Here is a 14,484-nt window from a genome sequence, read left to right on the forward strand (position 1 = left end):
AGGGGTTCACTTCTATATCGTAACAGTACCCTGACTAACAACAGAAAGACATGATGGGAAGAGCTGCAGATTTTTCCCAAAAGAACAACACTGCCCCATTGTTTCTGTGACCATAAAGGTAACAGAGTTCCAAGTTAACACCCTACACAGCTGATAGCGTAACCTTGAGGAGAGAACCAGAGCACATAAAGTTATAAACTGGCTTCGAACTAGACAGTGATAAAATTGAAAACTAATTAAATGGGCCAAAACCAGCTTATCATATATTGCATATCTATAGCAAAGAGATATAAAAAAGTATATTGTAAATAACCTGCCACTGCAGCTAGGATAGAGCAGCTGCCCTGAAATTGCACCAGGAGATTTCTTTGATAGAATTAAGTCTCTTCTAAAAGATTTGATCTAAAGTGTAAGCCCTGGCAGGAGAGCTCAAAGCTCCTAGAAGCCTGATTTCTGAGCTAAAGGGGTGGCTGGGGTCATTATGGAGTATCTGTGAGGCAAACTGTACCATGGATAGAATGTATAAGGAGGTGTTCACAATACAAACGAAGACTCCACAGGCAGGAAGGGAATGGTTGACCACCAAGCAGAGCAGGAACTTTCTGTGACTTTAAATACTATTGAAAGAAAAGACATCTCAAGGGAAAATAGCAACAAGCAAATTCATTCTACCATAATTGGCTTTGCTGCATGTAGTAATAAGCACGCAAATGCAACAGTTATCAGAGATTCAACTGTTTCCATAGCCACAAACAAGACTCCAGGATGGTATGCTGCCTCTCTGGTGTTTGGGCCAAGAATGTCTCAGAGCAACTACCATGCATTTTGGAGGGGGAGGGTGTGGTACACATTGGTATATACGATATAGGAGCACACTCCTTCGTTTAAACTTAAAAACAGAATATAGAGAATTAAGAAATAAGTTGAAAAATAGAACCTCAAGGGTGGTGATCTCAGTGGGAGTATTAACAATGCCATGTGCCAATCAGAGAAGAAATAACATGATATATCAAATGAACATATGGATGAATAGATGATGCAAGGAGAGGGCTTCAGATTCCTGGAGCATTGGAACTGGTTCTTGGAAAGGTAGGATCAGTTAAAACTCGACTAGTCATCCCTTTCAGGACAGAGACTGCTGTCCGAGTGGAAGCATTTACTAGAGTGGTTGGAAGGTTTTAAAGTAACGGGATTGGGACCTATGCAAGGAGTCAGAGAAAGAGGATCAAGGACAAGAACTCAATGCCAGAAATGGGAAAAAGACAAGTGGTAGGCAGAGAAATCAAGGACCGGGATCAAACAGGGCCTCAGTGACAAATAGAACATAGAACAGTTCAACACAGTACAGGCAGTTTGGCCCTCAATGTGCCAACCTTTTAAGATTAAACTAACCTACATACACTTCATTGTACTATCTTCCATGTGCCTATCCAAGAGCCGCTTAAATGCCCCCACTGTCCACTGGCAGTGCATCCCATGCACCAACCTCTCTCTATCAGAACTGACCTCTGACATCTCCCTTAAACCTTCCTCCAATTACTTTAAAATTATAGCCATTTCCGTCCTGGGAAAAAGTCTCTGGCTACCCACTCTATCTATGCCTCTCATCATCTTGTACACCTCTATCAAGTCACCTCTCATCCTTACTCGCTCCAATGAGAAAAGCCTCAACTGAACTTCATAAGACATGCCCTCCAGTCCAGGGGGCATGCTGGTAAATATCCTCTGCACCCTCTCTGAAGTTTCCATATCCTTCCTATAGTGAGGCAAACAGAACTGAATACAATATTCCAAGTGTGGTCTAACCAGGTCTCCACAACACTGCAGCATAACCTTGCGGCTCTTAAACTCAATCCTCTGCTAATGAAAACCAACACACTATATGCCTTCTTAACAACCCTATCAACTTGGGTCTCAAGTTTGAGGGATCTGTGGACATGGACCCCAAGATCCCTCTGTTCCTCCACTCTGCCATTTATCCTACCTTTAACCCTGTATTCTGCAATCAGATTCGACCCTCCGAAATGAATCACTTCACACTTTTCTAGATTGAGCTCCATCTACCACTTATTGGCCCAGTTCTGTATCTTGTCAATGTCCCGTTGCAACCTACAATAGCCCTCCACACTATCCACTACTCCACCAACTTTCGTGTCATCTGCAAACTTACTAACAGAGTCTTCCACTTGCTAATCCAGGTCATTTATAAAAATCACAAACAGCAGAGGTCCTAGAAGAGATCCCTGCGGAACATCACTGGTCACTGAGATCCAGGCTGAATACTTTCTATCTACTACCACCCTCTGTCCTCTATGGGACAGTCAATTCTGTATCCAGATAGCCAGATTTCCCTGTATCCCATGCTTCCTTACCTTCTGACTGAGCCTACCGTGTGGAACCATATCAAACACCTTGCTAAAATCCATGTAGACTGCTATACCTTCATCAATGTGTTTTGTCACATCTTCAAAGAATTCAATAAGGTTTGAGAGGCATGACCTGCCCCTCACAAAGCCATGCTGATTATCTCTAATCAAGCCATGGTTTTCCAAGTGATCATAAATCCTGTCTCTCAAAATCCTCTCCAATAATTTGCCCACCACTGACGTAAGACTGACTGGTTTATAATTCCCAGGATTATCCCTATTCCCTTTGTTGAACGTAGGAATAACATGTGCCACCCTTCAATCATCTGGCACCACTTCAGTAGACAGGGAGGTCTCAAAGATCATCACTAATGGCTTATCAATCTTCCCTCACTTCCTGTAGTAACCTTGAGTATATCCTGTCTGGCCCAGGTGACTTATTTATTCTCATGATTTTCAAAAGTTGCAGTACATCCTCGTTCTTAAAATCAACCTATTCCAGCATATCAGCCTGTTTCATGTTATCCTCACAAACATAAAGGTCTCTCTCAGTAGTGAATACTGAAGCAAAGTGTTCATCAAGGACCTACCCTATCTCCTCTGACTCTAGGCACACGTTCCCTCCACTATGCCTGATCGGCCTCTGGCCATCTTCTTGTTCCTCTCATAAGTAGGATGCATTTGGGTTTTCCTTAATCCTATATGCTAAAGCTTTTTCATGCCACTTTCGAGCTTTCCTTAGTCCATTCTTCAGTTCCTTCCTGGCTACCTTCTAACCCTGTCTGATCCATATCTCTTCAACCTTAAGTAAGCTTCTTTGTAACTCTTGACTAGAGAGTTCACATCCATTGTCACCCAAACTTCCTTCACCCTACCATCCCTTCCTTGCCTCAGTGGGACAAACCTATCCAGCACCATCAGCAAGTGCTCCCCAAACAACCTCCACATTTCTGCCGTGCATTTCTGAGAGCATTTGTTCCCAATTTAGGCACCCAAATTCCTGCCTAATAGCATTTTAGTTCCCCCTCCCCCAATTAAATAATACATCCTATCCCTCTCCATGACTATATCAAAGGTCAGGAAATTGTGATCACTGTGACCAAAATGCTCTCCCACCAAGAGATCAGACACCTGGCCTGGTTCATTGCCAAACACCAAATCCAATATGGCCTTCCCACTAGTCGGCCTATCTACATATTGAGTCAGGAGCCGTTCCTGACTCAATACGTAGATAGGCCAACTAGTGGGAAATTAAAGTCACCCATGACAACAATCCTATTACTTCTGTGCCTTTCCAAAATCTGCTCCTCAGTGTCTCTGTAGTTACTGAAGAGTCTGTAGAAAACTCTCAATAAAGTGACTGCTCCTTGGAGCAAATAATGAGAATAAGGCAAGTAATGTTAAAAGCACAAACCTTAAGGCTTTGTGCCTCAATGCACAGGGAATTTGCAAAAACATTGATGAATTAATCGTGTAACTGGATGAAAACAAGTTTGATATGGCTGGGATTGGTGAGACATGGCTGCAGGGTGACCAGGGATGAGAATTGAATGTCCAGGAGTATTCAGTATTTAGGAAAGACAGAGAAAAAGGAAAAGGTGGTGATAGAGTTGCATTGCTGTTCAAAGAGGAAATCAATGCAACAGTGAGGAAGAATATTTATTCCGATGAAGTGAAATGTATATGGGTAGAGCTGAGAAACGCTAACGAGAATAAAACATTAGTGTAGAAGGTTGTAAACAGACAACCAAACTGTAGAGGTCATGTTTGGAATGACATTCAATGGAAATTAGAGATGCATTCAATAAAGGAACATTTTTAATTATGAGTGACTTCAATATTCATGTATATTGGGCAAATAAAATTAGTAACAATACCGCGGAGCAAGAATTCCTGGAGCATATACAGGTTAACCTTCTGGGCCAATACACTGAGAAGCCAATGCGAGCACAGGCCTTTGAGCGAGGCTCCATGGGATGGGCATCTATAATGAAAGCATTCCTCATCAAGATGGAGACTGACGTAGTGGATTCGGAGACGAGGATGGTGAATCTACATAGAAGAAACTATGACGGTATGAGGTACAACTTCACTATGATAGATTGGGGAATACTACCTGAAAAGATGACCGTGGAAAGGCAATGGCAGTCATTCAAACAGCATATGGGTGAAATGCAACAATTCCATCTGGCACAAAAGTTTAAAAAAAAGGGAAAAGCAGTCAAATCATGACTTACAAGGGAAATTTAAAAAAACATCAGATCCAAGAAAGGGATATACAATTGGCCAGAAAAAATAACAGACTTGAGGAGTGGGAGCAGTTTAGAATTCAGCAAAGTAGGATAAAGTGATTGATTAAGAAAGACAAAATAAGAGTTTGAGAGTAGGCTAGTGGAGATTGTAAAAACTGACTGTAAACATTTCTATAGCTATATGAAGAGAAAATGATTGAAGACAAATACAAGTCCCTTACAGTCAGAAACAGGAGAATTTATATAGTTTGGTTCTGAGCTTACAAATGAGGTGACAAATACCATTCTGGAATTGTTGGGGAACACAGGGTTTAGTAAAGGGTGGAACTGAAGGAAACCAGCATTGGTAGGGAAATGGTTTTGTTATACTGACTTTCATAGTGGGAAAATTCAAATGCAGATACAAGGATGTCTTAATGCAATTATACAGGGCCTTGGTGAGACCACACCTGAAATATTATGTGCAATTGTGGTCTCCTTATCAGAGGGAGAATGTTCTTGCTGTACAGGGGCTGCAGTAAAGGTTTACCAAACTGATTTCTTCTAGATGGAGGGTGGTTCGCGTGTGGAATAAACTTCCCAAGGTAGTGGTGGATGTGGGCACAGTTACAACTTTTAAAAGACACTTTGATTAGTTCACGAATAGGAAAGGTTTGGAGGGATATGGGCTAGGAGCAGGCAGGTAGGACTGATTTAGTTTGGGATCATGTTCGACATGGATTGGTTGGACCAAATTGTCTGTTTCTATGCTGTATGACTCATTCATTGGAGTTCAGAGGAATGATGGGGAATCTCACAAACCTATAAAATTCTATCAGGATTAGACCGGATAGAATAGGAAGGATGTTCCTGAAGGTGAGGGATGTCCAGAACCAGGAACCAAGGATATGGGATAAATTATTTAGGACTGAAATGAGAAGAAATTTCTTCACCTAGAGCACAGTAAGCCTGTGGAATTCAGTCGAGGTTAAAACACTATGATTTCAAGGAGGAGTTGGATATAGTGCTTGGGGCTAAAGGGATCACAGGAAATGTGGGAAACACAGGAACAGGCTATTGAGTTGGGTGATCAGCTGTGATCATAATGAATGGTACAGCAGACACAAAGAACCAAATGGCCTATTCCTGCTCCTATTATTCTATGTTTCTCAATGGGACTGTGTCCAAATTGCCATGTGTTGATGATATCTAAGCAGAACCAAGAGTTCCAAAAAGGGATGATTTTAAAATGAAGAACGTAGAACATATCAAAAAGGAGTACAAAGAGATATGAAAGAATAGAGCGCAAAAACCAGTGGGCACATAGAGTCGCATCACATGACATCAAGAAAAAGTATCTTGCAAGTAAAAAATAGAAAAACTCACAAAAATCAAGAGGGAAAGCAAAGTAATAAATTCTGGGAAGTTTCTATATTTTGGAAAGAGTAAAGTTGGCTCAAAATGAAATGTAAACAATACAGTCCAAAACCAATGAGATGGTACTCATAAATATGTGCAGGCACTTTCAGAAAAATAAGGGTGATGGGAGCACTTAAACTAGGTTAGGAGGCACGCTGAGGCAGGAATTAAGAATCATATAAATGTGTTGGGTGAGCAAGAAAGACAGGAGGAAACCCTGCATTAACAGTTAATTGGTTCATAAATTCTACTAACTAGCAGGAACAAGTGATTCCCCCAAAGGGCAAAAAGCCAATGTTCAGCCCAATATTCACTCCTATTATATCCAAAGCTACGCCATTTATTTGCATAAGCTGCTTCACCAATTTTCAATCAAGATAGATAAATGCTCTTGACTGTTTGACTATTAAATATCTATACAGAATTTGGCCCTACTATTCTCAGTGGTGACAAATAATAAGATAACAATCTGAGTCTCTGCCACAGAAAATGGCCCAAAACCAAAACAGGCTCTTTCAGTCAAAAAGAAATCTCGATTCAAGGCCATGGAGTGTAAGAACTGTCAGGAAAATAATCAAGACAGCTGAACACAGATTGTAGGCAGGATAGAATATTAAGCCAAGTCTTCAATTTAGTTAGACAGTATGGAGGATGAATATTTTTAAAAAATCCATGACCTAGGTAATGAAGATCTCATTAAATTACAATTGTTTACATTTTCAAAAGCCAGGAAAAAAAGATTTACGAGGATATTGCCAGGACTAGTGGGTCTGAGTTTTAGGGAGAGGTTGGCCAGGATAAGACTTTATTCCTTGGAACATAGGAGAATGAGGGTGACCTTATTGAGGTGTATAAAATCATGAGGGGCATAAATAGGGTGAATACATATAGTCTTTATCCTAGGGATGGGAATTAAAACTGGAGGGCACAGGTTTAAGGTGGAGGGGAAAGATTCAAAAAAGACCTGAGGGGCGATGTCTTCGCGCAACGTGGTGTGTATATGGAATGAGCTGCCACAGAAAGTAGTTGAGGCAGGTACAATAGCAATATTTAAAAAAAACATTTGGATAGGTACATGGATGGGAAGGGTTTAAAGGGATATGGGCCAAATGCAGGCAATTGGAAGTAGCTGTGGGCACCATGGTCAGCATGGATTAGTTTGAGTTGAAGGGCCTGTTTGCAAGCTGTATGACTCTAAAAGAACAGACCAATGTCTTTGCATTAGAAGAACCAGCAATCTTCATTATGCCTGGTAGAAGGATGAACTGAATGTGAGCATGTGTCCACAGAAAGAACAAAGAACTACAGCAACTGGCTACCTCTGTCTCCATCCCACTCCCACAGTGCTAAATTCCCTAGGCATTTAACAACTAGATCAAAGAGATGACAATACATTAAACCAGCATCTCTTAACCTTTGCAGATTAATACTTCCTGAGGTTTAAATAATCACAAGGTTCACTGAAATAACAAATGTACCTTCTATAACAAAGGCAACATATCAGCTGATGGAAGAATTATCGATGTTTCTCCTACCAAGCCCAACTGAGTGCAAATATGACGCCTATCTCCGTCAAACATGAGCCAAAGTTAGCATCCAACCCTTTAACCAGCAGAGTTGCATCAAAGGTGTAGATGAGAACCAGCAGAGAATAGAGGGATACGTCTCATGTTCAAGTATTAGTTTAGACAGGATTATGGTCGGCACAGATATGAAGAACCAAACGGCCTGTTCTCGTGCTATTCTGTTTTATGACTGACTAGTATGCAAGCTAGATTAGATTCTCTACAGTATGGAAACAGGCCTTTCGGCCTAACAAGTCCACACCAACCCTCCGAAGAGTAACCCACCCAGACCCAATCCCCTATCCTATATTTACTCCTGACTAATGCACCTAACACTATAGCAATAGCAATATTGAGCATGGCCAATTCACCTAACCTGCACATCTTTTGGATTGAGAGAGGAAACTGGAGCACCCGGAGGAAACCCTCCCAGACATGGAGAGAATGTGCAAACTCAATACAGACAGTCGTCCAAGGCTGGAATTGAACCCGGGTCCGAGGCGCTCTGAGGCTGCAGTGCTAACCACTGAGCCACCATGTCGCCCAGTGAACTATTAACTAATGTTTACACAGATCAGGGGGAAAAAACACAATACCTAAAAGCAGTGACAAACTACAATGAACCTCTGAATCATCACCTCTACAATCTCAACTAGCAGGTACTGACTGAGTAACACAATTTAAATATGGTAACTGAATGAACATAACAAGAGTAGGTTATTCAAACACCCACCCTGCCAAAGCCTATTCTGGTTGCTTCATATCTCAATTCCATTTTGAAAATTTGAACAGGTCCTAGCATTCACATAAATTTGAGTAAGATAGTCCCATACCTACTTCTTGTGAAAACTATTTCTCCACTTTACGCCAATTAACTTCATTCTGAACATAAATTTACAACGCCTTGGTCTGGATTTATTTTTTGAATGTCAGCTAAAGATAAATACTTGTGAACTCATTTAATTATTTCAATACTTGAAATGGTGACAGCATTACTGAGGCATTCCAAGTTGTTTCCAACAATGAAATGCATAATGCTGTATGTCAAAGGTATGTACATACATGGAATGGGAAGTGATGATGTTGACACTTACACTGGATTAATAAATAATTTGAACTGTTATTTTCAATGTACGGTTATCTGAGAATCCTTTGCCAGTCTCTAGGAAAACTGCATTGAACTTACCAGAGTAATGTCCCTTGAAGCAGCTGCAGCACTCATGTGTAAACTCGGTTGTCTGACAGAACTGCTACAATCCAGAGCTCGAGCAAATGTACCCACAGCACTGACAGAGAAAAGAGATAAGGGAATGATCAAAGAGTTTTCGGTTTGATTACCCTGGAGGGCTTATGCAAACTCTTGTTGGTAGACAATCAAATATGAGATATGCTTTTCCTTTTGATTTCTAGAGTCTACAGTATTGTGCTTTTCATACTGATATTTTACTTTGCTTTTTTGAGTGGATTTGCTGCACAAACACATGCAACTTATTCCACGCCAAACAATTTCAAGGCCACATAGGTAGCATTCATGTTCCTGGTTATTTAGTTTGGAGCTGGGGCAGAGATAGAAAATGTTTCTGCAGAAGCCAAAGTATAAATTTAGCTATTTTTACATTTCAATTTGAAAGTTAAAATAAAAATACTTGGGATTGGAGTTTGGAAACTATTGCAATAACTTCACATCAAAGTTCAACTGAAGTATTTTCTGTAAACATAATGCACAGGTGAAATAAATGCATTTTTTATCACACTGCTGAAGGACAAGAGGGTCACTTTGTAAGTATTTGACGATGCAGGACATATGGCACAGAAGCAGCTATTCTACCAACCAGTCAATGTCTGTGTTTATGCACCAGTGAAGCCACTAATTTGAGGTGAATTTCCTCTCAACTGTTAAGATATGCTGTCTTTATATTATAAATTTGTTTTTGTGGAACATTATTTTGCATAGAGAATGAACAAATGAACAGTGAAGAACTGAACAAAATACTGTCACCAATTTGATTATTTGGTGTTGACGGTTGTCAATTGTCTATATTTTAATAACTATGCAAATAATTTTATAGAACAAAGTGCTAATTGGGAAGTGAGATGATTTGAACCAATCAAAAAATTGCATACTGTATAAACAGTTCAAAAACTTTGCTATGCCAGAAGATCATTTCCCACGTCCATTAAGCACACCAGATAGGAGGTATTGAAACAATTGAGAAAGTGAGGTCTGCAGAAGCTGGAGATCAGAGTCAAAAATGTGTTGCTGGAAAAGCACAGCAGAGCCTGATGAAGGGCTCTGGCCTGAAACGTCGATTCGCCTGCTCCTCGGATGCTGCCTGACGTGCTTTGCTTTTCCAGGAACACACTCCCAGTTCTTAAACTATGTAACCTATACGTGTAGCATTTTCAACAATTTTGATGACCACTCCAAGTTTTAAAATTGTCAGCGATGTTGGGTTGATTTAAAAGGAGCTGATCAAAACTATTAAAATGTCAAAACACCACCCAGTATGATGTAATAATTCAGAACATAAGTTCTTAACTACAGCTATTGGGTTTAACTGGAGGTTGAACTTGGAGTATCACAATTAATGTCAATACCTGTAGGTTTCATTAAAATTCATACTCCTGGTGATACCTGCCAAAATGTGTACGTGCAGGTAATAGTAAGCATAATATCTGATGTGCTTTTGTTTTTGTACACGTTAGCACATCTGGCATATATCACAGATTTCAAACTGACTCATAACTAGAACTTTATTAATTACATACACTCATATGATGTCTCAGATTTACATAGTCTGGGTTATATGCTTAGATAATAAAGTACATAAATAGATGAGTGATTGATTAACAGACTGAATAGCATACTGGCTGCTTGTTAAACAACTCACAAGCGCTGTATAGAGAATAAGTAAGAGAGCTTATACCAGAATGCCACATAGAGTCATAGAGATGTACAGCATAGAAACAGACCCTTCAGTCCAACCCGTTCATGCCGACCAGATATCCCAACCCAATCTAGTCCCACCTGCCAGCGCCCAGCCCATATCCCTCCAAACCCTTCCTATTCATATACCCATCCAAATGCCTCTTAAATGTTGCAATTGTACCAGCCTCCACCACATCCTCTGGCAGCTCATTCCATACACGTACCATCCTTTGCGTGGAAAAGTTGCCCCATAGGTCTCTTTTATATCTTTCCCCTCTCACCCTAAACCTATGCCCTCTAGTTCTGGACTTCCCCACCCCAGGGAAAAGACTTTGTCTATTTATCCTATCCATGTCCCACATAATTTTGTAAACCTCTATAAGGTCACCCCTCAGCCTCCGACACTCCAGGGAAAACAGCCCCAGCCTGTTCAGCCTCTCCCTGTAGCTCAAATCCTCCAACCTTGGCAACATCCTTGTAAATCTTTTCTGAACCCTTTCAAGTTTCACAACATCTTTCCGATAGGAAGGAGACCAGAAATGCTTGCAATATTCCAACAGTGGCCTAACCAATGTCCTGTACAGCCGCAACATGACCTCCCAACTCCTGTACTCAATACTCTGACCAATAAAGGAAAGCATACGAAACGCCTTCTTCACTATCCTATCTACCTGCAACTCCACTTTCAAGGAGCTATGAACCTGCACTCCAAGGTCTCTTTGTTCAGCAACACTCCCTAGGACCTTACCATTAAGTGTATAAATCCTGCTAAGATTTGCTTTCCCAAAATGCAGCACCTCGCATTTATCTGAATTAAACTCTATCTGTCACTTCTCAGCCCATTGGCCCATCTGGTCCAGACCCTGTTGTAATCTGAGGTAACCCTCTTTGCTGTCCACTACACCTCCAATTTTGGTGTCATATGCAAATTAACTAACTGTACCTCTTGTGCTTGCATCCAAATCATTTATGTAAATGACAAAAAGTAGAGGGCCCAGCACCGATCCTTGTGGCACTCCACTGGTCACAGGCCTCCAGTCTGAAAAACAACCCTCCACCACCACCCTCTGTGTTCTACCTTTCAGCCAGTTCTGTATCCAAATGACTACATGCCCCTGTATTCCATGAGATCCCACCTTGCTAATCAGTCTCCCATGGGGAACCTTGTCGAATGCCTTACTGAAGTCCATATAGATCACATCTACTGCTCTGCCCTCATCAATCTTCTTTGTTACTTCTTCAAAAAACTCAATCAAGTTTGTGAGACATGATTTCCCACGCACAAACCCAAGTTGACTATCCCTAATCAGTCCTTGCCTTTCCAAATACAGGTACATCCTGTCCCTCAGGATTCCCTCCAACAACTTGCCCACCACCGGGGTCAGGCTCACCGGTCTATAGTTCCCCGGCTTGTCTTTACCGCCCTTCTTAAACAATATTGCAATGTCATCTAACTGTCTTAAAGGTATAGCACCTTCCTAAAATCTGTGCAATAATACAACAGTATCAATCTTGGCTTTGAAAGCTTCTTTCTCCACAGTCAGAAATCCTTCCAACACTCTCCTTCAAACGTTTGTGCACAAAGTGGTGAAGCTAGTTGGCCCTTGTAGCTTAACCTTTCATAGAAACTTAGGCTATTTTCCTCCAAAGCTCACATGTGAAAAATGGCCACTTGGACAAATACTACAGGCTTATTATGCCTGTGAAACCATATTCCAAAGAGACATCAACTGCAGGAGGAAGAAATACAGTTGAAAAATGATAACACAAGGTGTTTACGTAATTTATATTTCAATGAGACTAGATCTTTATTCATAAAAGTTAATTGCAAAATCTTTTATGGAACACTTCAAACACAATAAAGTTACATATAGGATCATAGTGCTTAAATTTGTCATTCACAAAATTATCTTTTTGTTTAAAAAGTACATTTTTAAGTCTGTTACAGAAATATTACTGCACTATTAACTATGCAATTGAAATTAGTAAAACGTCTTGGCTTCACAGTACCCGAGACCGAAATTTTTAAAGTGTGTTTTTTTTGTGGAATGAAGAATAGCAAGTGTGATAACCATAATTAATGCTGACCCTTGTTTAAAGAAATAATACAAATGCTGCAATAGAAAATACATGTATGAGTTTCTCTTAAGCCAAAACTCAAAATTTCACTTCCTTAAGTACAGATGAATTGGTCACTTACATTAAGTGTTTGGAGCATTTTAGAAGTGTGCCTATGTTGCCCCATGAGATTTAACAATTAGAACTCCTTCGTGATCTGAAATGTTCATGAAATAACATCAGCGCAAGCTAACAGAATGTCTTCTACTGCCCAGGGTTAAGAGTAAACTACTTATTAAATATTTTTGGGATTACAATAATGCTCCTCCAAATGGCTAAACTAAGCTTTAGCTTTTACCGGCCACTGCAGCGGACACCTGGAACTGACAATTGGAAACAGCAGAGACAAACCACTATAAATGCCGGAGGAAACATCACAGAAGCGCTTCACAGGAGGCTCCCAAGCACTGAGGATGTCACCTAGACAGGGGACGAAACGTCTGCAACACAAATTCCCAGCTCAGCGAACAGAACCACAACAACGAGCACCCGAGCTACAAATCTTCTCACAAACATTAAAAAACCTCTCAGCTGTAAAATAATTACAGCTCAAAAGTAAAATTTCTACGATTGATTGGGCAATATAAAACATTCCACAGTAGAAAGAAGCCAGTCATTCTGTCATCTCTCTTCCAGTTCTTTGAAAGCTCCATTCAATTAATCTCCTGCACCCTTCTTTATCATAGGCCTGAATTCTTTTATTTAAATAATTATCCAATTGTAGAACTGAGTTATTTTTCAATGATTAATAATTCTAACTTGTCAAGCAGGTTTCAAACTAAATTATAGTTCGTTTAATTGGGATTAGTAGCAAAACAATTTCTGCAAGAAGAAAGCCATATGGTCATGGTAAAAAGGAAATTTAAGGATTTTGCCTGTTTTTATGAATCTGGTTAGCGCAAACTTAAGCTAACACATGGCAATGCTTTGAGATAACACTTTCCATTCAGCGCTGGTGTCTGATTTAGTTTTGCTACTTAAAGACTGTAACAGACCTGTGGATATATGTGTATGTATATATAGACTCTTGTAGTCTTGCAGTTGTTTTAACCATTTTAGATGCATCAATTGGGACATCCAGGTTTATAGTTAATCAGTGGGAAATGTTACAATATATACCAGGCAGACATATTTATGGCCTCATCTTGGTAAAGATCTATGAAGATGGTAAACTAAAAGAGACAGCTGTTACAAAAGTGAAGGTCTTATGTGACATGCACCTCAAAGAATGAATCAGGAGACAACATGAAGTGATGATACTAAAATGACCATTACTTTTAAAGAAAACATGTAAACATCAGTCAATAAGAGAAGAGATCTCTCCCCAGTGAACTAGCATTCCAAAGTGAATCATGTTTGCTCAGTATTATTTTTCTTTTTTGTGTTGTCACGTGTAGTTTATAGTAAGATAAAACAAATTACAGCAAAAATCTTTTCATTTGTCACCACAAAATGGTGCCATTTTGAATAGTTTATGAAAAAGGAAAACATACAAAGATATAGCTCAAAGAGAGTCCATCAGTCCTGAGCCAGCTCATCACCGTCACCCTGCGTCACCATCCCTCCATCACTGTCTACACTGGACCAAACCAACATCAAAGTCGCCAATTCTCAGGTGCCATCTTGGCTGCTGGGCTGATATTCCACCACCACTGCCTTGTTGCTGCCTGTGCTGGACCAGCCAACATCAGACTCGCATCTCTGGCCGCTGGGCCCACTCATTGATGCTGCCATAATGCTCTTCTACCACTGCCAGCACCAGACCCAACTGATAATGAAGTCACCAATCCTCAGGCGCCATCTTTTGCCACATGTCTACTCGCTGACGTCACCTCTGCTTATGTTGCAGCCGCTAA

General features: G+C 40.4%; 1 protein-coding gene across 11 annotated transcripts in view; it reads right to left on the reverse strand.

Moving 5' to 3' along the window:
• mta3 (metastasis associated 1 family, member 3) overlaps positions 1–14,484 on the reverse strand; it is a 300,725-nt gene that overhangs the window by 157,983 nt on the left and 128,258 nt on the right. For 10 of the 11 annotated variants that reach the window (XM_087991291.1, XM_087991288.1, XM_087991287.1 and 7 more), the window contains one exon: positions 8,768–8,867. The exons of the other annotated variant lie outside the window; for it this stretch is intronic. In XM_087991291.1, coding sequence (XP_087847417.1) covers positions 8,768–8,867 — 100 coding nt within the window. The remainder of the gene's footprint in view (positions 1–8,767; positions 8,868–14,484) is intronic. 11 annotated transcript variants of the gene reach the window in all.

The sequence above is a fragment of the Chiloscyllium plagiosum genome, unplaced genomic scaffold, assembly GCF_037043375.1.
Source record: "Chiloscyllium plagiosum isolate Xiang-an unplaced genomic scaffold, Cpla_swu_hap1 HiC_scaffold_10, whole genome shotgun sequence".
NCBI classification, from domain to species: Eukaryota; Metazoa; Chordata; class Chondrichthyes; order Orectolobiformes; family Hemiscylliidae; genus Chiloscyllium; species Chiloscyllium plagiosum.